Consider the following 24,004-nt stretch of genomic DNA (forward strand, 5'->3'; position numbering starts at 1 on the left):
AGTTTTTTTTTTATGCTAACTGAATCTGTTCCACTTGACGATTGTTTATGTTTTTCTGCTTAATAAAAGCCTTGCTCTGCTATGTAGTAATGTTAGGGTTTGTTATGAAGGAAGGAGAATCTGATTCATTCTTTCCACAGACGCTGGTCTTTGGCACATGGCTGTCAAATGTAGACACAGGGAGACCATCACACCTTTACTCATGTTGTGTGTACACACACACACACACACACACACACACACACACACTTGCATGCACATTACCACACACAAGGTCTATTCCCGGAAAGCATCCGTGAGTGTGAAAACATGGCTTTAGTGTACATAACCCTTCTAGCTGTTGCCGCTAATGTCACACACACACACACACACACACACACACACACACACACACACACAGTGTGTAATGCATTCACCAGATGCGAGATGTGGATGAAGAAACCTTTCGTCACCTTGGTTACGCTGTGGTAGGACAGCGTCGCGCCTGTCAGTGTGAAATATGAGGAGAGAACACCCAAAGCTGCCGCTGCAGATACGTGTCATCAACAAGCGCCCGACAGGAGGGAGAGTGGGAGATGGAGAGATGGAGAGATGGAGAGGGGGGGGGGGGAGACAAGACAGAAAGAAAGGGGAGACAGAGTTGGCAGAAATGTGTGTGTGTGTGTGTGTATGTGTGTGTGTGAGTACTCGCATGTGTGTGTGTCTGTGGCAGGACAAGAGAGTAGGTAGAGAGAGAGAGAGAGGAAAGGAGGAGAGAGCTATTCTGCATTGGAAGGTTCTAGTAGTCTAACAGCTGGTCTTTTCTGTTCATGACGACACCTTCCGATAACACTGCAACGTCGCAGGTCAACCCCGTGTTAAATTGTGTTACATGACAAAGGTCGTAAGCCCGTATAACCTTCGCTCGGTTCGTATTATTGTAACGTCGTACAATCACGGTTTACTCTGTCAACGGTGCGCAGTGTCTGACTCGCTCCTCGTAACTCTACTGTCACATGTTTTCTGGAACCTTCCACTTCTCACTCTCTGCCCGAGCGAACGGAACCCTGAGGTGTCAGACCGCTGCGATGTGACGTGTGATAGGCTGATTACCCGGTGGCTAGTTAGGCCCCGGTGTTGACTGTGTTAGCACGCGATTGGCTCAAATGACACCATTACAATGTCTGCCCCGGCTAATGGCGGCCCCCAGGGGGCCGAGGGGAAACACGGGTTTGGTGTGTCAGCACGAGGTGAGAACACACATGATCCAGACGCGGTCAAGTCTGCACCCAAATCACTCCTGACACTTCAGAGGCACACATACACACACACACACACGCACACACACACACACACACACACACACACACACACACACACACACACACACACACACACCTCTTTAGAGGCCTTCACTCTGCTTCAATGGTGCTCTGCTACAATCACCCCCCCCCCCTGATAATGACATAAGCACCCACTTCCTTCCTGCTGGTTGCCCCTCCCACCCCTGGAGGCCAGCGCCTCCTAGCTCTCCGTCTAGATGAAGCATGGTCCTGTGATCCTGTCTCCATCCTGGTCCCCCCCCCCCCCCCCCCAGCAGAGCAGGTTCCTCTTTGGTTTATTTCAGGGGAGGCTGGTGGAGGTAGAAATCGGAGGACGGACGGGCGTTCCGTTCCAGGCGTTACAATGAGCCCGAAATCCTCAGATTTCTACCTCCACCGGCCTCCCCTCCACTGGTTTATTTGATAAACGTAATTATAACACAAAAGTACAATATTGCAAGCCCATTGTCATAGGATCCTATCAGACCTAAGCATGACATCTTGATTCAGAAATGTTCTGTGGATGTACTGTGATTCGGTATGGATATCCTGTGATCAGGTTTAATCCAAAACAGCAAAGGAGAGACAGAATGTTATGGGGGGGGAACAGAATTGGAACACCTTCACACATATTCAGCGCAACCCTCTGTAAATAATCGGACACTAGTGAAGCATTTTTTTTCTTCTTTTGGCTCTACACTCCAAAGGATTAGGGATTTGAAATCAAACAATGACTGGTTAAAGTAGAGATGTGTGTGTACTGTACATACTGGTCTCACCATTCAGAAATCCCTCGATTTCAGGGTACCCAAAAGTGATGGGGACAGATATATCTAACGTCTAAGCCACTCAATGTTTAGTATTTCGGTCGACAATCCTTTGCATGCAATCACTGCCTGAAGTCTGCGACCCCTTGACCCCACCATTACTGACACAGGGCGGTACTGTATGTGTTTCAGAAGCTCTGCTCTAGTGGATAATAGCATCAGTAAAGGAGGCCCTCTAGCCCTTCTACACCCTGTTACCGTGCCAACCCCACAAACCCCGCCCCCCCCCCCCCCCCCCCCACAACACAACAGCCCTGCCACCGTATTGCCTAGCAGTCAGCGGGCCCGCTGCCATGACCAGTAGGAATGGGCCGGCGCCAGAAGCCAGCAGACGGGCCTCAGTGGTGCCAAGCCAAGGCTCACTGGGGTGGGCCGCTGCCAGAACCGAGCCCCGGCCCCCAGCCTGCCAACCCCCCAGCCCCAACAACCCCAACCCCAGCCCCAGCCCCAGCCCCGGACCCAGCAGACCCAGAACCAGACCCAGAACCAGACCGACCCAGCAAGAAACAGAAACACAATATTTGCCCACAGCGCTGCGAGTGCTGAGTGATCTGTCTCTGAGAGGGGGGGGGAGGAGGCTGTTCCTCATAACCATCCAAGTCTGTAAAATAAGACCTTTGTTTTACTGTTTCTGATACTGTATGGTTTATGCGTGACCTCTCTCTCTCTCTCTCTCTCTCTCTCTCTCTCTCTATTTCACTCTTTATTTCTCCATCTCTCTCTCTCTATTTCACTCTTTATTTCTCCATCTCTCTTTCTGTTTCTCTCCATCTCTCTCTTTCTCTCCGTCTCTCCATTTTCACCTCTAAACCTCTCTCTCTCTCACACACATTTGGTTTCTTGCATCTGAACTGAATATGGGAGGAGCAACTCTCAGAACTACTGCAATTGGTTTATTTACAAATTCTGCTTTCATTGGCAGTCAGTCGTTGTTGCTCTGGCCTCATAGGCTGTCAGCAGAGTGTACAGTGTTTTGATTGGCCAGCTGGGTGTTATGCCTGTGTTATTTCCAGAATGCAGAGGTGCTAGCCATGGTGTTATCATCTCAACAACCTCCATACAACCATGACCAGTACCCCCCCTCCCCCCTCCCCCGTCCCCTGTCTCCTGTCCCCCATCCTCCCTCCCCCTCTACACCCGCGCCCCCCCACCTTGCCAACTGGCTGCTCTCTTCTCCACAGGTGCCTCTTCACTTGCTTTCTCTCCTTCTCACCTTCACTCTCTCTCTCTTTTTTTACCTTTTCTGGTCATTAACTCTCTTGGCTTTCCTCCTTTCTCTCCCTCTCCCCTCCCCTCCTCTCCTCTCCTCTCCTCTCCCCTCCTCTCCACTCCTCCCTCCTCCTCCGCAGGTCTCCTCTCCTCTCCTACGTTTACATTTTTGGCATTTAGCAGACGGCCTTATTCCAAAGCGACTTACGATACATTTGACTAAAGCAAGTGAATCATCAATCCACCAGTCGTAGCGGGAAGAGTAATCTAGCTCAGGCCAGGGGCCATTGGCCAGTCGTCATCATAGACGTAGAAGAAATCTTTTTGACCGACCAATCTTTTTTTTTTTCTCACTGGAGAAACAGTACAAGGGGGGGAAGTAGAAATCTTAGGAGACACAGTAAAGTGGCGTTGGCGTAGAGGTGGTGGGGCCAGTCAGCCAGCAGAGGTGGAGGAGCGGAGTGAACGGGCTGAAGTTTGGGGGGTGGCCATTGCTTGCAAGGCAAGCACCAGGGTCTTGAATCTGTGCAGGGTGCGAAGAAGGGATGAACATTTGGGAAGGTTGAACACCAGACGGGCAGCAGCATTCTGGATGAGCTGCAGAGGTCTGATGGCGGAGGCGGGGAGCCCGCCCAGGGGCGCGTTGCAGTAGTCAAGGCGGGAGATGACCAGTGACTGAGTAAAGAGTTGTGCTGCTTCTCTGGTGAGGAATGAACGTATCCTCCTGGTGTTGTAAAGGAAGAATCTGCAGGAGCGAGCCATTGCTGCAATGTTCTCCGCACAGGATAGTCGGTTGTCCAGGATCACTCCAAGGTTCTTGGCTGTCTGGGAGGGGGTTACAGTAGAGTTCTCCTCCACTGTGATGGAGAAGTCTTGGAGAGGGCAGGCTTTCCCAGGGATGAAGAGTAGCTCAGTCTAGTTAAGGTTGAGCTTGAGATGGTGGGCTGACATCCATGTAGACATGGTGGGCTGACATCCATGTAGACATGGTGGGCTGACATCCATGTAGACATGGTGGGCTGACATCCATGTAGAGATGTGTTGCCACATGTAGGTCAGAGTCTAACCACTCTAACCTTCTCCTCTCCTCCTCACCTCCTCTCCTCTCCTCTCCTCCTCACCTCCTCTCCTCTCCTCTCCTCTCCTCCTCACCTCTCTTCTCTCCTCTCCTCTCCTCTCCTCCTCACCTCCTCTCCTCTCCTCCTCACCTCCTCTCCTCTTCCAGGAGCCTCCAGGCGGCGGCCGTGTGTTCTCGGGGATCCAGCCCACGGGCGTGCCCCACCTGGGGAACTACCTGGGGGCTCTGGAGAGCTGGGTGTCCCTGCAGGACCAGTACCCGTCGGTCCTGTACAGCATCGTGGACCTCCACTCCATCACCCAGCCCCAGGAGCCGGCCCTGCTCAGACACAACATCCTGGACATGGCCGCCAGTCTGCTGGCGGTGGGCATCGACCCGGAGAAGTCCATCCTCTTCCAGCAGTCACAGGTCAGACATACGCGCACGCACACACACACACACACACACACACACACGTATATTCTTCACAATGACCACGATAACACACACACTATACACACACATACACACAGTCACACACACACACACACACACACACACACACACACACACACATACACACACACACACACACACACACACACACGTGTATATTCTTCACAATGACCACAATGACACACACACTATACACACACACACACACACACACACGCACCATTAGCTGAGATCATCCTTTATGTATCCACACATACAGTATATATCCATCATCTCTTTACACCTGGTCTGTATTCTGCCTCAGGGGTTGAAACAGGTGGCGAGCTGCGTGTGTGTTTGTGACTCAGCAGCGGCGTTTTTAAACGCCTGGCTTTGGTCTGTTTCCCAGCATGCCGTCGAGAGAGTCAGCTGGCGGCGAGCAGAGAGCGGCGGCCATCTTGGAATGTTTGTTTTTATCATGGCGGGCGTCTGAACGTTCACCTAATGCAGTCAGGGGGCGGCTTTAAAAACGGTTACTTTATCGCTTGGCTTCTTATCTTACCTCTGTGTGCTCTGAAAACTGGCAGGGATTATGAAAACAGCACACATAAACCGCCGTTTATGTCTGAAGAGCCCACATGAAGGAGCGGGAGAGGGAGAGTGATAGATGGAGCGTACGCTGTACTTCAACAGATCACAGTTTCAGAGATGTGTGTGTGTGTGTGTGTGTGTGTGTGTGTTTAGGGGGGTTGATTCAGAGCTAGGAAGGAAAGTTGTAATCAGAGCGGACATATCCTTTTCCCAGGGTGTCTGAGACGTGTGTGTTTCTTATTTATTTTTGGTTGTGTTTCTGAGAATCCGTGTGTGTGTGTGTGTGTGTGTGTGTTTGTGTGTTAGCCATATGTGTTTTAATAGCACGGTCCATCTGTGTTTCTCTCAGACACAGACACACACACACACACACACACACACACACACACACTCGATCTTACACACACACACACACACACACACACACACTACCCTATTTTTATTCCCGTTTAACTTCATGCCACATATCTTGGCAGTGGAGGGGACCTCCCATTCAACACACTGAGCTGAAGCCTGTTCCACATGTACAAATATGACTGCTGTCCAAAGACAACACTTGACTTCATTGAAAAAACGGTGACAAGCTGAAATCAATGGTGTCGAAAGTGAAGTGTGCGCGTGTGGCGTGCGTGCGTGTGCGCGACCGTAGGAGAGAGAGCGCAAAGCCATCATAAAGTTACACCCTCTCCCAGCACATCAACAAAGCCGCAAGGTTTATAGGAATACCTTGGCTCCGGCCCACCACAGGAATAAAAGAGGAAAATGTTGACCTTCTGTGTATGACCACCTCTTATATCAGACCGTATGTCAGACTCGCTTGTCTTGACCGTTACAATATCTCATTCAGGATCCATAACGTTACTGCCCTTACTTACTGCGTCTTTATTTCACATCCTCTGAGAGAGAGACACCGTACACCCCTAGTGTGAATGGAGAGCTTGTTCTTTATAACCCTGCAAGAAAAAAACAAGACCTTTGTTTTACTGTTTCTGATACTGTATGGTTTATGCGTGACCTCTCTCTCTCTATTTCACTCTTTATTTCTCCATCTCTCTTTCTGTTTCTCTCTCTCTTTCTCTCTCTCTCTCTCCATCTCTTTCTCTCTCTCTTTCTTTCTCTCTGTCTCTCCATTTTCACCTCTAAATCTTTCTTTAATTTTTTTGTTTTATTGCGCCTCCTCCATCCCCTGCTATCACTATCCTCCTTTATCACCACTCTGTCATCGACATCTGTCCGGCCTCACAGCGGTCTGTCCGTCTGTCCGTCCTTCATAAATAGACACATACTGAGTGTAAAATCCTAGTTTTATGTGCGTGCCATCTTGGGGGTTTCACGTCAAGCTGTTCAGGATCCGTTTTAAGCAGCGAGGGATGGCGGCCACATCGCCAGCACCCATAAACCTTAATTCTCTGAAGCAGAAGGATTTTGCGCCTTTTTTTTTTCTTTTCTCCCCTTCTCTCTCTCTCTCTCTCAGGAATTCCTTGGCAGGGTCGGTGGGTTGGAGTGTGTGTGTGTGTGTGTGTGTGTGTGTGTGTGTGTGTGTAAGTGTAATGTGTGTGTGTGTGTGTGTGTGTGTGTGTGTGATGGGATGGTTGGAGTGTGATGCAAACCCGAGGGTAGTTAAACTGTGTGTAGCTCGGTTGATGCCTGGGAGGATGTTGTTATTTAACGGTTCCTAATGCCTTTCTACTGGTGGACTAGCCTCTAGCCCTGCACCTGTTAGCGTGTGTGTCGGGGCGGGGGGGGGGGGGTGTAGTTCCCATATCTGCCACATGGGGGGGCTGGGGAGTCACCCCTGGCCCCCTGAGGATAGAGACAGGGTTCTGTTTCATACTAGAAGCTTGTTGAGAAGAGGAGACTCTGGTTGGATTGGTGGGGCTTTAGTTTAGTCAGTGGGCTTGTTTGGTGTGTCTCACACACACACACACACACGCCAGCTCGTTTCATACACACACACACACACACGCGCACACACACACACACACACACACGCACACACACACACACACACACACACACACACACACACACCACTTCCCATCTGTATGCACATCAGGGGGTCTGGTGGAGGTAGACATCAGAGGACGGGGCTCCTTGTAATATATGGAACGGAATGAGGAACGGTACCAAACACGCTCCACGTCCACGTGGCGGCCTCCTGTCCTCCTCTCCTCCTGTCCCTCCTCTGACCCGTCCTCCTGTCCTCCTGTCCCTCCTCTGACCAACCCTCCTGTCCTCCTCTCCTCCTGTCCCTCCTCTGACCAACCCTCCTGTCCCTCCTCTGACCCGTCCTCCTGTCCTCCTGTCCCTCCCTCTGACCAACCCTCCTGGCCTCCTGTCCTCCTGTCCTCCTGTCCCTCCTGTCCTGTCCCTCCTCTCCTGTCCCTCCTCTCCTCCTGTCCTCCTGTCCCTCCCTCTGACCCGTCCTCCTGTCCTCCTGTCCCTCCCTCTGACCAACCCTCCTGTCCTCCTCTCCTCCTGTCCCTCCTCTGACCAACCCTCCTGTGCCTCCTCTGACCCGTCCTCCTCTCCTCCTGTCCCTCCTCTAACCCGCCCTCCTGTCCCTCCTCTCCTGTCCCTCCTCTCCTCCTGTCCTCCTGTACCTCTTCTAACCCGCCCTCCTGTCCTCCTCTCCTCCTGTCCCTCCTCTCCTCCCGCCCTCCTGTCCCTCCTCTAACCCGCCCTCCTGTCCCTCCTCTCCTGTCCCTCCTCTCCTCCCGCCCTCCTGTCCCTCCTCTGACCCGCCCTCCTGTCCCTCCTCTCCCTCTCCTCCTCTCCTCCCCTGCAGGTGTCTGAGCACACTGAGCTGTCCTGGATCCTGGGCTGCCTCGCTAACCCGCCCTCCTGCCCCTCCTCTCCTCCCCTGCAGGTGTCGGAGCACGCTGAGCTGTCCTGGATCCTGGGCTGCCTCGCTAGCATGATGATGTCTCCTCCTCTCCTCCCCTGCAGGTGTCTGAGCACGCTGAGCTGTCCTGTCCTCCTGTCCCTCCTCTCCTCCCCTGCAGGTGTCGGAGCACGCTGAGCTGTCCCTCCTCTCCTCCCCTGCAGGTGTCGGAGCACGCTGAGCTGTCCTGGATCCTGGGCTGCCTCGCTAGCATGCCCCGCCTCCTGTCTCCTCCTCTAACCCGCCCTCCTGCCCCCTCCTCTCCTCCCCTGCAGGTGTCTGAGCACGCTGAGCTGTCCTGTCCCTCCTCTCCTGTCCCTCCTCTAACCCGCCCTCCTGTCCCTCCTCTCCTCCCCTGCAGGTGTCGGAGCACGCTGAGCTGTCCTGGATCCTGGGCTGCCTCGCTAGCATGCCCCGCCTCCGCCATCTGCCCCAGTGGAAGGTGAGGCCGTGGGGAACGTCGGGGGACGGTTGGGGGCGGAGTGTCTTTTCTTAGCGTCTTGTTTCTCAAGACCCTGCGACATACCAGCGCCACGTCCAGGCCAGGGTGTACTCGCACATCAAGCCGCCTCCTCTTGAAATAAGTTACAAAACCTTTTGTATTTTTTTCCCACCGATCCCACCGGAGTTCCACTCCCAACGCATCTTGAATTGTTTTTTTGCGATGCTTTGTTCCCCATAGCAGCTCTCCACCTGCCAGATTTCTTTATCGTAATTACAGTAATTTACATGGTCACATGCTGTTTTAATACGATGGCCGAGAGAAATGTAGACCCAGACACGCACACACACACACACACACACACACACACACACACACACACACACACAGAGAGCCAGCAGCGTTGCTACATAGATTACACCTTTTGTTTACCCAACACATGAGTTCATGTCAAACGTGGCGGAAAATGTCCTGTGAGTTCAGCCATGCTGAGCTTGTATGGGCCGCCATGAGTCATAAAGATGAAATGCCTTTTCAAGTCAAACCACTTTATTTCTCTCCCTCTCTCTCTCCCTCCCTCTCCCTCTCTCTTCTTTCTCCCTCCCTCTCTCTCTCCCTCCCTCTCCCTCTCTCTTCTTTCTCCCTCCCTCCCCATCTGTCTCCCTCTTTCTTCTTCTTTCTCTCTCCCTCCCTCTCTCTCTCCCTCCCTCCCTCCCTCTCTCTCTCTCTCCTTCTTTCTCTACCTCCTTGTCTCCTGCCCTCCCTCCCTCTCGCTCTCTTCTTTCTCTCTCCCTCTCTCTCTCTTCTTATTTCTCCCTCTCTCCCTCCCTCTCTCTCTCTCTTCTTTCTCCCTCCCTCCCCATCTCTCTCCCTCTCTCTCTCTCTCTCCAGATGAAGAGTAAACAGAAGAATGAAGGCAGTGTGGGGTTGTACACATATCCTGTCCTGCAAGCTGCAGATATCCTCCTCTATAAGTGAGAAAGTGTGTGTGCGTGTGAGCGTGTGTGTGCGTGCATGTGCGTGTGTGTGTTTGTTGTGTGCGTGGGAGTGTATGCGGCGTGTGGACCGGCCATCTGGAGCACCAGGGTGGGTCCCGGTGGGCTTCGAAACTCCTGTCAGAATGTGGCTTCATACCATAAACTGTATGACCGTCCCACTCACTGCTGTGTGTGTGTGTGTGTGTGTGTGTGTGTGTGTGTCTGTGTGTGTGTGTCTGTGTGTGTGTCTGTGTCTGTCTGTCTCTCTGTGTGTGTGTGTCTGTGTCTGTGTGTGTGTGTCTGTGTGTCTGTCTGTGTGTGTCTGTCTGTCTGTCTGTCTGTCTGTGTCTCTGTCTGTGTGTGTGTGTCTGGCTGTCTGTGTCTGTGTCTGTGTCTGTGTCTGTGTCTGTGTCTGTGTCTGTGTGTGTGTGTGTGTGTGTGTGTGTGTGTGTGTGTTCCAGGTCCACTCACGTCCCAGTAGGAGAGGACCAGGTCCAACACCTGGAGCTGGCTCAGGACCTCGCCCGCATCTTCAACAACCAGTACGGAGACTTGTTCCCTGAGCCCCGTGCTCTACTCAGTAAGAGACACACACACACACACACACACACACACACATGGCCAGCATGTTAGACCAGGATATAGACTCCCATTCTCAGATAACCCTCTTTTTATTCCTCCTTAATTATCAGCATCATAAAAGCCCAAGATGTTAGCAGCCATGCAGGGCAGCTTTGATTAAAGGCCTGGTCTCCTCCTCCGATTTCGGAGACGTAGAGAGTGATAATAGATTTGCAGGGATGTCCTCAAGATGACTCCTGAGATGGAGGAGTGTGTGTGTGGGTGTGTGTGGGTGTGTGTGTGTGTGTGTATTGTGTGTTTGTTGGGGGGGGGGGGGGGGGGTGTTGTGTGTGTGTGTTGTGTGTTTGTTGGGGGGGGGGGGGTGTTGTGTGTGTTGTGTGTGTGTTGTGTGTGTGTTGTGTGTGTGTGTGTGTGTGTGTGTGTGTGTGTGTGTTGTGTGTGTGCGTGTGTGTGTTTTTGGCATCTCCTTGCTGGACGGTGGAGGGCGGAGGGACTGTGGTACACTAGAGTAGGGGCTGACAGAGCTGCCAATCTCGACCCATCTCTTTAAAAGCCCAATCAAAGATGTCCTCCTAAATCACCCTGAAACAAAGACCCCATGTGGGGCGAGGGGCTGGGGACCCCCACCCGTCAACACCCCCAGCCCCCCACTGCCACCCCCCAGACCTCCCCTCTCCTCTGATGTGACTGTGTGGAGTTGGGGCCTGGTTCTCATTCACCAGCCCCTCGTTGTCCTTAATGAAAAAGGGATTTGATCCGATAGAATCTGATACTCTGCCTCTCAACTGGTGAGCTATGTCTAATTTGCGGGTCTCTCTGCCAGTAGGTTCAGGGGGTAAAGACTGCGATCTGACTTGGGTTCTGACATCAGACGTTACATCTTCTTGATGGGGTCGCAAAGAATGATTAAATATGAAAGTGTTTAACTAGGGTCACTGCAGACAGATGGACAGTAAAATGGATGAAGTCAGTGGACTTTATGGCAATCGACACAGATTTGAGACATGACAGCACAGCAGTAGCTTTTTCTTTTCCTTTTAATGTTTTTTTCTTTAGGTTGTTTTTGATGATGATGATGATGACGACTTGTTGTATTATTGTTCTTATTGTTGAATACAAAAAGAAAATTGGAAACAACAAAACAAAACAAAAAAGGGTCACTACAGTACAGAGGGGGTTTGGTTCATTAACCACTTGCGGTACCTAAGCTGTCCTCTCATGTAAGTCCTCTACTCAACTAGCTTAGCTCAACTTCTCAACTAGCTTATGTCCTCCCAAGCTAGTTGTTTTTCTAACATCTCCTACGTTTCCTTCCTCCCCCCAAAAACAAAACAGGCTCCGCCCGAAAGATCAAATCCCTCCGCGACCCCTCCGCCAAGATGTCCAAGTCGGACCCCCAGAAGATGTCGGCGCTCAACCTCACCGACTCACCGGACGACATCGTCCTCAAGATCCGCCGCGCCGTCACCGACTTCACTTCCGAGGTGACCTTCGACCCCGAGGCTCGTCCGGGGGTGTCCAACCTGGTCCTGATCCACGCCGCCGTGGCGGGCCTGACGGTGGAGGGGGCCGTGGCCTCGGCGGGGGGGCTGGACACGGCCGGGTACAAGCAGCTGGTGGCGGAGGCCGTGGTGGAGAGGCTGAGGCCCATCCGCGAGGAGATCCAGAGGCTGCGGGCGGACCGGGCCCACCTGGAGAGGCTGCTGTCCCAGGGGGCGCAGAAGGCCCGGGAACTGGCCGCTCCGGTACTGAAGGAGGTCCGACACAGGGTGGGCTTCTGCTGAGGGACGACGTGAGAGAGGGGGGCGGTTAAATAACAGACGACAACACACACAACACTGGGAGGTTGAAAAACGCCTGTTTCTGATATCTTTATTGATGTTGTTGTGTTTTCGTACCCGACAACGAACGGTGGGCGTCAGGATGAGATCAACGTTTTTAGACGTTGAGTTTCTCAACATACCGTTGAGGTATGTTGTTGTGTTTAGTACGCTACGTTAGCACGACGTAGCAGAACATCCAGAGTGGAGTTGGTACGTCGGAACGTGGCGTGGGTTGGAGATGTGAAAGATTTTGCTGTTGGATTGAGTCCAGCAGAGAGACTAGAAGGAGAATGGAAGAATTCTGGGAAGAAGTACTGTTGCTTGGTTACGGTGTCTGCTTCCTTACTGCTGTGTCTGCTTCCTTACATTATTTTCATTGTGTCATTTATTTCATTTTTACTGGTTATGATTTGTTTTTTTATTTAAATAATAAATATGTATACTTTATGGGTTGTCCTTGATACGTTGTTAATGTGTAAATTTCTCCACAATGACCACAATGAGGGTTTTACACGCACTAACGCACACATGCACACACACACGCAAACACACACACACGCTGTGAGTTGGCTAACTAACACCTCTCAGTAACAGTAGAGAGAAGCCTGCTCAGCTGTGGGTTCTGGTGATGGAACATATAAAACACCTCACACACACACAGACTCAAAAAAGTAATTCGCTCTCTCACACAAGCGCACACACACACTTTCCGTAATTTCAGTAGCCTATATAGCAGGAGTTTCAGTTGTCGGTTCTGGTCCAGAGAAGGAGACTGCACAGAGAACACCTCAGCCTCTGTGATCCTTGGACAGCCTGACGCGGCTTCAGCCAGCTAACCTGTAAAAACAATCAGACACATCTTTGTGTCTGGTTTAATAAGATAGTCAAAGCTAGAATATTAAATTGTTGGGGAGTGTATCTATAGTATAGTCAATTACACCAACTATCTTTATGAAGTCGAAAATATTAAGTTATTTCAGAATGTTTAGGAGAGTTCTCGATTTCTGCGGACAGCGGACACATCATCAGTCTGTGGTTAGGATAATATTGACCTATTGTGGCTCATCCCCGCAGCTTTTCCCACCGTCCGGTAACGTCCCGTTAATGGAGCAAGTCATCTCGGCAGCATCAGCTGAAACTGCTGGACTCAAATGACATTTTCCAAACCGATATTTACCTGGAAACTAGCTTGCTATAATTCCCTGGTAGCCTATATTTGTCGTGGCATTAGCAGCTGACATGATACGTATAGCATATTAATAACACTGACAAGAAAGGCACAAGACCACAGCCATTAAGTTTGAGAAAATATATTTCTCGAATACTCTAACATATCATCTCTAATATTTAAGTGAATATACTGTAGCCTAATGTTTTGAGTTGAATGTGAATCTAATAGCCTAGATTTAAGCCCAGAATAGGTTAAATGGTTGGACAAATTGTCATCCTTTTTCTCTCGCCGTAAAGATGTTTCAGTTTATATTCTACATTAAGTGCATGTATTTATTGTAGCCAAAATGGAGTATGACCATGAGAAAATAACACGGCTATAGCCAACCTTGAACGATGCAGGGGCCCTCAGACGGAGCCATCATCCCGCCGTCCCGTATACCCTGGAGCAGCACAGACTCTGCACCTCCGCTGGAACCCTTCAGATGGACTGAACCTCTTTTATCCGCTCCATATGTACCCCGGCAGATACTTTATGGAGTGATAGATTTACTTCATTTGGGCTGAAAAAAGACGCTCGGCCAACGGACTTTCAAAACACACAGTTTATGAAACATATGTCGTCTCGCCTCGTCGACGTCAGTAAATGAAACAATAAACAATAAACATTGACGTTTACATATTCATGTTTGTTTTAAGTTATGTTTTTACTTTCATGTAAATGACATTGATTCACCCAGAAATATTTAATCAAACGGATTAAATTATCCTAGTTATTCTTATTAATCATTAAGTGAATTAATGCCATAAATTCACAATATTGGTTATTCTACTTTCCCAGTGCTGCTTCATAATAAAAAAAACATTCCCGCAAACATAGACCCATAGGGCGAGCTGTTGAATCACGTTATTGAAAATAACTATTATTTAAATATTCTGTCTCCAGCTAAATTCAAGTGGATTTTAGCTTGCAACACAAAATGATTAATTTGTTGACGTTTTCTTCCGACTATAATCTATATATTTATATTATTTTAATATATATATATATTATTATTTATATATTATATATAATCAACGACTATAGCCTATACCTATAGCATTTCTCTGTACCATTATGATAAATTATCTAGTCTCTATAAACTCTCGTCTCTGATCTAACCACATAAACAAATAGCCTAAAATAAAATAAAAAATAAGCAGAAAACAACATTCTTAAGATTAAAACGCCCAAAGTGGAACTCGCTTATTATCCCCTGCGCGTGAGAAAGCGCTCGCTAATTACTCGCCAATTACTTACGTATACAGTAATTAAACTGTAGCCTATACGTAGATTTATTCCTATTATTTATATGTATTATTGCTCACTCTCTGTTGGATAGTGATGGTAAATGATGATAACAATCCTCGGTTATTAGATCAGAAAACAAGAAGTTCTCTTCTCTCCTAATCTGCAGTTCGACGAGCGTCCGAGCGCAATAGCCTACACCAATTTACACCAATTTACATCAACTTATATCAACTTACATCAACGTACACCAATTTACATCAATTTGCGCTAAAGTTTGTGTTTTACGCGTATAGTCTATTTCATCTTATTGTCCCGGATTTGATTTGAATGTGGCATATTTTACAGTACGTTTGTCAGGGCCTGTCAGTTAGTTTCGGGGTGTTAAAACCTGTCCTGTGCTCGGGGTGCTGGCAGGTTGGATGGGTTACTTCACGCCGACCTGTTTCCTCTGTGGCGTGGTTTATTTCCCTCGGGTCAAGGGTCAAACGACTTCTGTCACTAATTGAAATTTTGACGGTGCGTGTTGAAGCCTTTTTTTTACCCCCGACCTGCACAAGCCACAATTAGCCCTCTCCACGTGCCTGTTGGGAGTTCCACGTACTATAATAGGCCTATGTGACGGCCCTGGCCCCAAACTCAAATAGCGGAATCCCCCTTCGCCTCTTCCTCTTGAAGAAGACCCCCTCGCCTTTAGGTGAATGAGACGAGCTTATAAGACTTTAATGAGGATCTAAATGGCCACATAATGTTCAACAGTTGGTTGGAGTATTTTACTGGTTGTGAATGTGATAATGGGCACGCTCTATTCTCCCCTGAAGCTATGGGAGGCTCTTTTACGCACATCATTGTTCAATATCTCAGAGTTTGGCGACGTGGACCACGCTCGGTGCTCTAGGCGTCCAGGAGCGAGAGAGAACAGTCTAGAACACCTCTGAAACATTAACATTAACAGGGTTAGGGTTAGGCCAACATAGGATGCACTGGGAAGGTAAAACGTTTTAAAAGAAAAGGCGCACTTGTGCAAATACAATGTCATTGTCTGTATTTCAGAATTTGTTGTAAACACTATTAGTTACTCATAAAAGTATTTACATTGATTATTATAATCAATGTTCTCGCATTGTATTGTATTCCCATATCTTAGTTTTGAATTGTGGGCATTGGCCATTGGTGGTTTTCAAAAATAGGTAACATTTTCTTTATACTCGGGCAACCAAAAGTGTATTAAACCACATATAGGTTTAATACACTTAGCCTTCATCATTCGAATGAATCATTATAACTTTATATAGGACATATCGTTATAACGCACGCATTATTACAGGATTATTAAATTGTTAATCACAATGTTTGCTGATAGACGGCTCCTGTGTCTGTGAAACAAACGTACATTCTATTTGATCTTTTACGAGGCCTGTTCATCAAGAGTCGACCTTATTCTTGTTTTCTTGTTTTATTCTTGCTTTTGATGATTTAACGAGGAATTTTGATTTATGAAAAGGTTTGGTGGGCTATTTTATTTATGAGAATCGGACAACATGGTTACAGTTCTTCTTTTTCTGATTTCTGTATGGTGGTTTAGGCAGCTGCAACTTATATTTTCCTTCAGTAGGCTACATTTCACATTTCAGGGACATTATCTTATTATTTGTTGGCTGTTCATAAAGACTCCAGTTGCTTACTGGCACAGATTGTGAATACAATTGAGCCCAAAGCAAATTAAATTGAGCCTAATTATATGATATGAGGCTAGTGTTTGTAGGCTTGTGAAGTGAGGGCAACTCTGTGACTAATCTACATCATTAAATTAATTTCGAGTAGTTTTATAACATTACCGTTGATTAAAAGTGAACGCTCTCCCACTTCAATTAGCCTAGCCCTAGCTAAACTAATCGAGAGGGGAAAAAAATCACATTTCTAAAAGCGATTCGTTTGATTTGAGTTGAACTAGTCTAGATGAAAATATATATTTAAAAATCCGAAGTAATTTATGAAATGTACAATTATGAGTCTCTGTCTATTTCAAAACAAATTAATGTCTAACATTTCACACATGAGAGTGCTCTGTTTTCTGGGATCTTCATTTTATATAGGCTAAGCAATTAATATCCATTATTAGCCCTATAATGACATATATTAGTGAACACCATTGCTGTCTTTAGATGTTAACCAAAGTGGTCTCCGTTTTCGAACAGGCCTGTGAATGATAGCCTATTGAATAGAAATAAGACGGGTCTTAATGTTCCTAATTTGATTTTAAAAAGCGCATTCGGTTTGCTTGACAAACAGTGTTTCTGTTAGCCGGACGCACCCAGCCCGGACGCACCGCTGTGATGGCGCTCTGGATGAAACAGGAATGAGGGAAAAAACATACAACCAAATGTAAATGTTCCTCATTTCCAAATGTGTTTCTACCCCGTACGCTGCCAATACATTTGTGTCAATAAACATCCTGTCCATTTTCATTTTCTAGCCCCTCGACCAAATAATCTTGGTTTTGATCATGCAGGCCACCTGTCACAAGCTGCTGCCCCGTAATATTCAGCCGCTCCAGCGTGATTAGGAAGACATAACGTGACTTTATCAATCCCGAGTAATTATGAAATCAATTCCAAGTCAGACGATATGGATCTTTAGGCGTTACGTGATCAATAGAAAGTGGACAGTGGTCGGATTATAGTCCGGAACTTCATCATTAGATCCTTATCATTTGCTTGGAGATCTTGGGGTCTTTTTAAAAAAAATAATTCGGCCCATGCATGGACTCTGGTAGAGTTGGTAGAGTCTTCACACAATGCCATAATTTCTAGCCTATGTGTATGGAGTTGGCTAATAACAGTTTGTCATAATAACGGAACATGACATTCATACAAATACATTGTTAGGCCTATATTCTCATACATACACACGCAAGACAGGGAACACTATTTCTCCCCAGGGAACACTATTTCTATACCTATCTAGGCTATTCATAAAATAATTTCAATCATATATTTTTTCCATGAAGTCCTGACGAGGTTAATTTAGTGCTGGATGGGCCAGTTACGAGGGTAGGGTTCCTCTTCCAGGAGTTGGTGTTCCTCTCGTCTGCTATTGGTCGACACATTTTGGCTCTCTCTCTTTCCAGGCTTCCCATTGGACGCGTAGGATTTGACAGTGAGCGAGAGGGTTGCCCTTAACGCTTTGGAAAAAAAAGCAGTTCTCCAGAAGTGAGTATCAATCAGAGAGAAGGGAGAGGGACAGAGAGAGAAAAAGAAAGAGAGAGACTAAAGCTGGACGGAGAGACAAACATCGATAGATAGCATCAAAAATAACTTCTCTGGCTTGGGTTTCGAGTCATCCAATGCGCCGTAGGGATGGCATATTTTAAGTTTAGAAGTTTGTGAAACACCTTTGCTAAGTCATAGTTTTTGGATTACTTTTGACAGTTTTTGCTCCGTGGTAAACATTGACGTGCTCGCTGCGTGGGACGGAGGTTTTGTTGCCCCGCGGGTGGATTTGCCCTGAGAGATGAGTGACAGGAGGCGATCTGCCGCTGCCCTGAGCTCCAGAGCGCACGCCTTCTCCGTGGAAGCCCTGATCGGGTCCAACAAGAAGAGGAAGCTCCGGGGCTGGGAGGGGGAGAAGGAGCTGGAGCTGTCTATGGAGAGCCTCGCCACGGACGGCGAGGACCCGGGGGCGCATTGTCTGGATATCGACCCCGGTCAGTGCGTAAAACACCATAGCCTATGTTTCATATTCTGCAGGGGTTGTTGAATATTGTCATGTTTTCATCCAAGAAACATGGATTATATCTCACGGGAAAAGAGGAATACAGACAAGACAACACTTTCATCACCATCCTGTTGTTTACATATTGTGATCATTTATTTATTCTCGTTGCCTCCTCATGCAATGGAATATAAAATATATAAAAAATGCAATAGCCACTATTGTCCATATAGGCCTACATTTATAGAGGAGTAGATAGCCTATGTTATCCAATATGTCTCCAAAACAATATGTTTCTAACTCAGCGTAAATAATCAACACATTTAACATTTCCTGTTCTCAATCAATTCAGCAACGCTTTAACACATATCAAATAGGCCTATTACGCAGTATGCAATGTTGTGCCGGGCCTCCGTCCATTACTAGAGGTATAGTGCATAATTCTACGACCATTACTTGTTATTACTAGATGCCTTATAGTAAAGTCTGTGGTATAAATTACCATTGTTTTAACACACTGTTGTGAACAACGTATAACGGCACAGGGCCTATGTTCTCGCTCCATTTGCTGCGGCCTCCTAAAGTGGTTCTGACGTCTCTTTCACGTGCACGCGCCTCACTGTTGATACAACATAATTGGCCATGACAGAGGACTCCAGTGGGCACATGATCAATTTCAATGTTCTATTTCAATTTCTATAAAATTGTGTGTGAGAGAGAGAGTTTTGTTGAGATGCATGGGCTGATCTCAAATGTTCCATTTAATTTTGTAATATCAAAAAGAATGTCTCGCCATAATGAACATGTTTTACTTTTTGGAAATAGGCCTACAAATAACCAAAAGCCAAATGGGTCCCTTAAATATGATGTATCTGTGCTTCCAAAATGAATATGAGAGAATAGGCCTACGTGTGTTTGTATGTTTGGGAGAGAGTCTGTGTGAATGTGTGTTTGGATTTGACCTCCGTGCGCATTATGCGTAGGCCCATGCACGTTACACTATAATTTATGACTAAAACAGATGAATTAAACATACGTTTAGAGTATTTAGGAAACTATGATTTTTATTGGTTAGTTTTACAAAACGATGCTTATTTTGCAATGCTAGAAAAAGGGCCACCCAACCTCTGGCCCGAGATTTGTGTAAAATCCAAATGGGTTAATCGGATTACTATTAGTGTAAACACAAAGACAAAACTCACAGACAAGTCTTCATTGTATTTTGAGTAGTAGTAAAGGATTGTATTTCTATATCACTACGGCGCACTAACAAACGTTAATATAACAAACGCAACCATGAGTCTAATCTTAGCAATGATGAATCTGACCATTGCAAGGTAATAGCCTACAATCATCATATGCCGGCATTTATATAACACATGTTTGTGTATTTTCTGTAGTGACATTGTTGAAAAGATGCCCTATGTATGACAACGTTATTGCCCGGCTGCGTGCTGTATGTTGCATCAAATTTGAGTCTGATTTGAAAGATACATTTTCAAATGGCTTATAAATGCAATTACGCCTCATGAGATATATGCTATATGCACATATGAAACAGATTATATTAGGAATCGATTGAGGACCTCGACTGTCTTGTGTTTGTGAAGTCCTGAGGGCCTCGGGACGGCGGACATGAACATGGGCATGCACTCAATCGAGAAAGAGACGGATGTCAAAAGCCAGCCTGGTCTCACACGGCAGACGTCAGAATTCGACGTTTATGGACAAACGTCGAGTTCTGACGTGAGATTGGGGTAGCTCGTTCTGATAGCGCAGGGGTCCATAAACGTCGAATTCTGACGTCTGCCGTGTGAGACCAGGCTGCAAAAGCAGACGCGGATGACTTAACTTAACTACGAAGCTTTGAGGCTCGAACGTCTTAACTTTATTTACTACCTCTGAAAACCATTGAGACATTTTGCATTATACACTACAGCTTGGACATTTTAAATTTGAGCTAACCATGTTTTTCTGTAAGAATAATAACTTTCAGTTAAAGTTAAAATGTTAAAAGAGAACAATGCAAACAATACAGTCATACAGTCTACATTTTTTTGGGTGAATTGCATTTCAGGTCATGAATTAAACATGTATAGTTAGTTCATCGTCAATGTATTGTTTGGATTTGGTGATTTCAATTCTTCTCCTAAAATGTTGGTGTTTATAATGCCCTTGAACAGATGGCGCATTCGTCCTGTCTAAGTTTTTAGCAGAGGCCTAATCGAAAGTTTCCCTGCAAAAAAAATGTCTATAGGCCTATAGGCTACATGTGTGTCGACAATCCAGTTAATTTATTATCCTAAACTATAGGCCCGTATGTTCATGAAAAACAACGACCTAGGCTATTATAGGCTATTTATGTTACACTTATTGTAGTACAGCGTCATATGTTTTGATATAATAAATATCTATTCACTTATTTAGCTCAATATATTATTAAAACAATCTAATCGTATCACTTAGTATCATGGTTGAGAGCTCCATGGTTGAGAGGCCCGCAAGCTGAGTGCGCCAGGCGCGTCTTGAGCTCAAGTGTTTAGAGTTGAGAGATGCGGCCCAAATGAGGAGAACCGAACTCAAATGTGTTAACAGCTCGTGACGTTAGAATTATAAGGTTCTATCTCCATTTTTGTGAAAATTGAGTTTTTTACATAATCTGATCCATTAGGTGTTTATTGATGCCTGTGTGGTGTTATTTTAAAATGTTGACATTTTTGAGTTAGTAATTCATAAAATACAAAGGTTCCATCTCACCAAACATAATGGAATGTCAACACTTTGACGCTCAATATCTCTGAACTGCCCTAAACGGAGATAAACCTTCTCATTCTAAACGGACCATATCATTCTAAACGGAGATAGAACCTTATCATTCTAAACGGAGATAGAACCTTATCATTCTAAACGGAGATAGAACCTTATCATTCTAAACTCACGAGTTGAGACGTTGGGGGTATCCCTATCTAAGAGACCCAGTCAAACACAGTATATCCTACTCCTTGGTTTCATAAATACTGTAGGTTGTCGTTGAGTTCAGGGAGTGTCGTTGATTGAAAAGGCACGGTGTCTCCGAGGTCCAACTCATTATGGAGCAATATTGTAGTTTCCTGGCAACGTTCAACCATCCAGCCGCCCAGAGCTGCCTGCCTCCATTTGACGCGTAGGCCCAGCGTTCATTGAAAACAGCTATAGTCTTCTGTGGTCAGTTTTGTGCGGTTGACATTTTTTACATAATGATTTTGCCTTCATGTGAAGCTTTAAACCGACATGGCCATACCCATATAACATTCTTATTGAAAGACACGTCTTAGGGGGAAAAATTGGATCAAAAGTTTTTGGGGGGAACCACCACAATGGCTAAAACTGAGTGAATTTCAAAACAGTTCCCCATAGCCATGGCCTCGTGACATTGTTCTTCAGTTTCAACCCTCTGGCAGGCCCGAGGTGGTCTACCTGTCCAGGAGAAGATCTCTATAAGCTGCAGCACAGCAGAAGAGAGTGTGTGTGTGTGTGTGTGTGTGTGTGTGTGTGTGTGTGTGTGTGTGTGTGTGTGTGTGTGTGTGTGTGTGTGAGAGAGAGAGAGAGAGAGAGAGAGAGAGAGAAAGAGAGAAAGTGAGATTAGTGTATTCTAATATAGCTACTAGTAAACTAATACTTTCCCCATTTTAATTAATTTGAAATGAATGGATGGTCTATTAGAGAATGTACAAATGTGTAGGTCTATGCATTTAATATCACGCAATGCCGTGGACAGTGTTTCACCGTAGGAATATTGTTTGATAAATATATCATCAACTGACCATTTCCCAGGTCTTCAGTGTGTGTCTGACTGTGAACAAATATAGACCTATTTATAATATTATTTGTAGTCTACTTGTTCAAGATTATTTTTCACAATCTAAAATGTGCTAGTCTGTTTAAATTATGTTATTATTATGTTATCATTTGCGGCCAGATATCATATGTTTCCTTTGCTTTAAATAGTCATTTGTTTTGTCTAGCCTGCATGTATTTTCATCATATAAACATTTTTTTCAGGGGGAAGCAACTATTTAGTTACAGTATACATAATGATATAATATTATAAAAAAGTATATATTTAAAACAACAGATGTGTGCTCTATGAAAACGGTTTAATCTTTATTTTATTGCTTCTCTCTATAGCATGGGGCTGAATGATGTCCAGTGGTAACAGGTGGTCCTGGTTCTGGTGGGTTGGGTTACTCTGCGATTTCATGCTTGGTAGATTGCTACTTATACCCACGTTAGACATTCCTGTTACAACTATATTAAATGCATCTTCTCTTCATAAATCTGTTTCTATGTGAAGGAATCGCGTTTCCTTGCTGATCGGGTAGTGTTGTAATGATCACCAATGAAAGGAGGCAGTCAGATAATATGAATAGTCTTTTGTTCTGATTCAAATGACCGTGCGTTTTTGTCAGTTACTAAAAATGTTCCGGTTGTAAGAACGGTTCCGCAAACATTTAGCTTTGAATTCAGTCATCACACGGAGAATGAGCTCCTATGTAAAGGTTTGAGAATGTCGCTGAAAAGTCTGTTTTCTTTGCACCTCTTAAACATTTATTTTCCCCATTATTACAATATCTGGATGTGTGAGTGAAGCGTGAAGAGGGGGGTGTGAGTGTGAGTTTCAGAAGCAGGAGAAGACACAGTTGTTGTGTGGGCTTTTCAGACGTGAACTAGGCCAAACCGATTAGTGGCACAGAATTGATGCTCTCTCTCCTCCGTTTAATAAGTGCCAACACGAGCTTATTGTTTTGCTTTGTGTTCAACCACAAGTTAATTGCGTTTGAGACGGGGAAATGACGTTCCACACAGTACATGCAGATGTTGGTGGAGCAGTGTTGAGCTAATGACCGAGACACAGTAGTTATCATTAATCATCCACTTGAGGTTACTACAGGACTACTGAAGCTTCTGAAAGGTGACTCTGTCCTCCCATAGGTGCTGTGTGGTCAACTTAATTCACAGAAGACATAGAGATATTTTCCCCTCCCTTTTCTCTGTTGCTCTTTCGCAATACATCTCTATCTACTCAGCAATGTCCTCAGTAATGTCGGACAGATGTGTGTGGTTCCTCCTATACCCTTGTGTACCAGGAGTTCAGGGGTGAGTTTCTGGAAAGCAAAAAAAGCCCCCCAAAAAAGCTAAAATAATAAAGCTTTCGGGAAACGAGAAATAGCAGTAACACCATTTGTATGTCAATTGCAACTATGGACAAACGATGACGCTGAATGAGCCTTTTGGGAAGCTCACCTCCCAGACTAGTTTGGAGTTATTGTTGTGCTGGAAGAGGGCTGAGTCCACGCTGACAGCGTGTACAGACAGTGGGGTGCTTTGGTGACTTGTGGGGGTACAGGAGACGCTGTGGTGATTTGTGAAGGGACAGATGCAGGGGCGGACAGGTAGTAGGGAGCTGTGGTCACTAGTGAGAGACAGTAGAGAGCTGTGGTCACTAGTGAGAGACATGTAGAGACCTGTGGTCACTAGTGAGAGAGAGTAGAGAGCTGTGGTCACTAGTGAGAGATAGTAGAGAGCTGTGGTCACTAGTGAAAGACAGTAGAGAGCTGCGGTCACTAGTGAGAGATAGTAGAGAGCTGTGGTCACTAGTGAGAGATAGTAGAGAGCTGTGGTCACTAGTGAGAGATAGTAGAGACCTGCGGTCACTAGTAAGAGA

At 46.3% G+C, this 24,004-nt stretch overlaps 2 protein-coding genes across 4 annotated transcripts in view; both read left to right on the forward strand.

Annotated features, from left to right (window-relative positions):
- Positions 1-12,329, forward strand: part of wars2 (tryptophanyl tRNA synthetase 2, mitochondrial) — a gene marked incomplete at its 5' end in the record, with an annotated part of 76,964 nt that extends 64,635 nt beyond the window's left edge. The window contains 5 exons of the mRNA XM_080535943.1: positions 4,563-4,823; positions 8,666-8,746; positions 9,638-9,720; positions 10,185-10,303; positions 11,641-12,329. Coding sequence (XP_080392069.1) covers positions 4,563-4,823; positions 8,666-8,746; positions 9,638-9,720; positions 10,185-10,303; positions 11,641-12,089 — 993 coding nt within the window. The 3' untranslated portion in view covers positions 12,090-12,329. The remainder of the gene's footprint in view (positions 1-4,562; positions 4,824-8,665; positions 8,747-9,637; positions 9,721-10,184; positions 10,304-11,640) is intronic.
- Positions 12,330-18,099: 5,770 nt separating this feature from the next.
- Positions 18,100-24,004, forward strand: part of tbx15 (T-box transcription factor 15) — a gene marked incomplete at both ends in the record, with an annotated part of 25,634 nt that continues 19,729 nt past the window's right edge. The window contains one exon of one of the 3 annotated variants that reach the window (XM_080537285.1): positions 18,100-18,300. In XM_080537285.1, the coding sequence (XP_080393411.1) occupies positions 18,100-18,300 (201 nt within the window). The remainder of the gene's footprint in view (positions 18,301-24,004) is intronic. The other 2 variants (XM_080537284.1, XM_080537286.1) reach the window with 2 other exon arrangements.

Source organism: Nansenia antarctica (genome assembly GCF_963989245.1).
Source record: "Nansenia antarctica genome assembly, chromosome: 7".
Classification (NCBI taxonomy): domain Eukaryota; kingdom Metazoa; phylum Chordata; class Actinopteri; order Argentiniformes; family Microstomatidae; genus Nansenia; species Nansenia antarctica.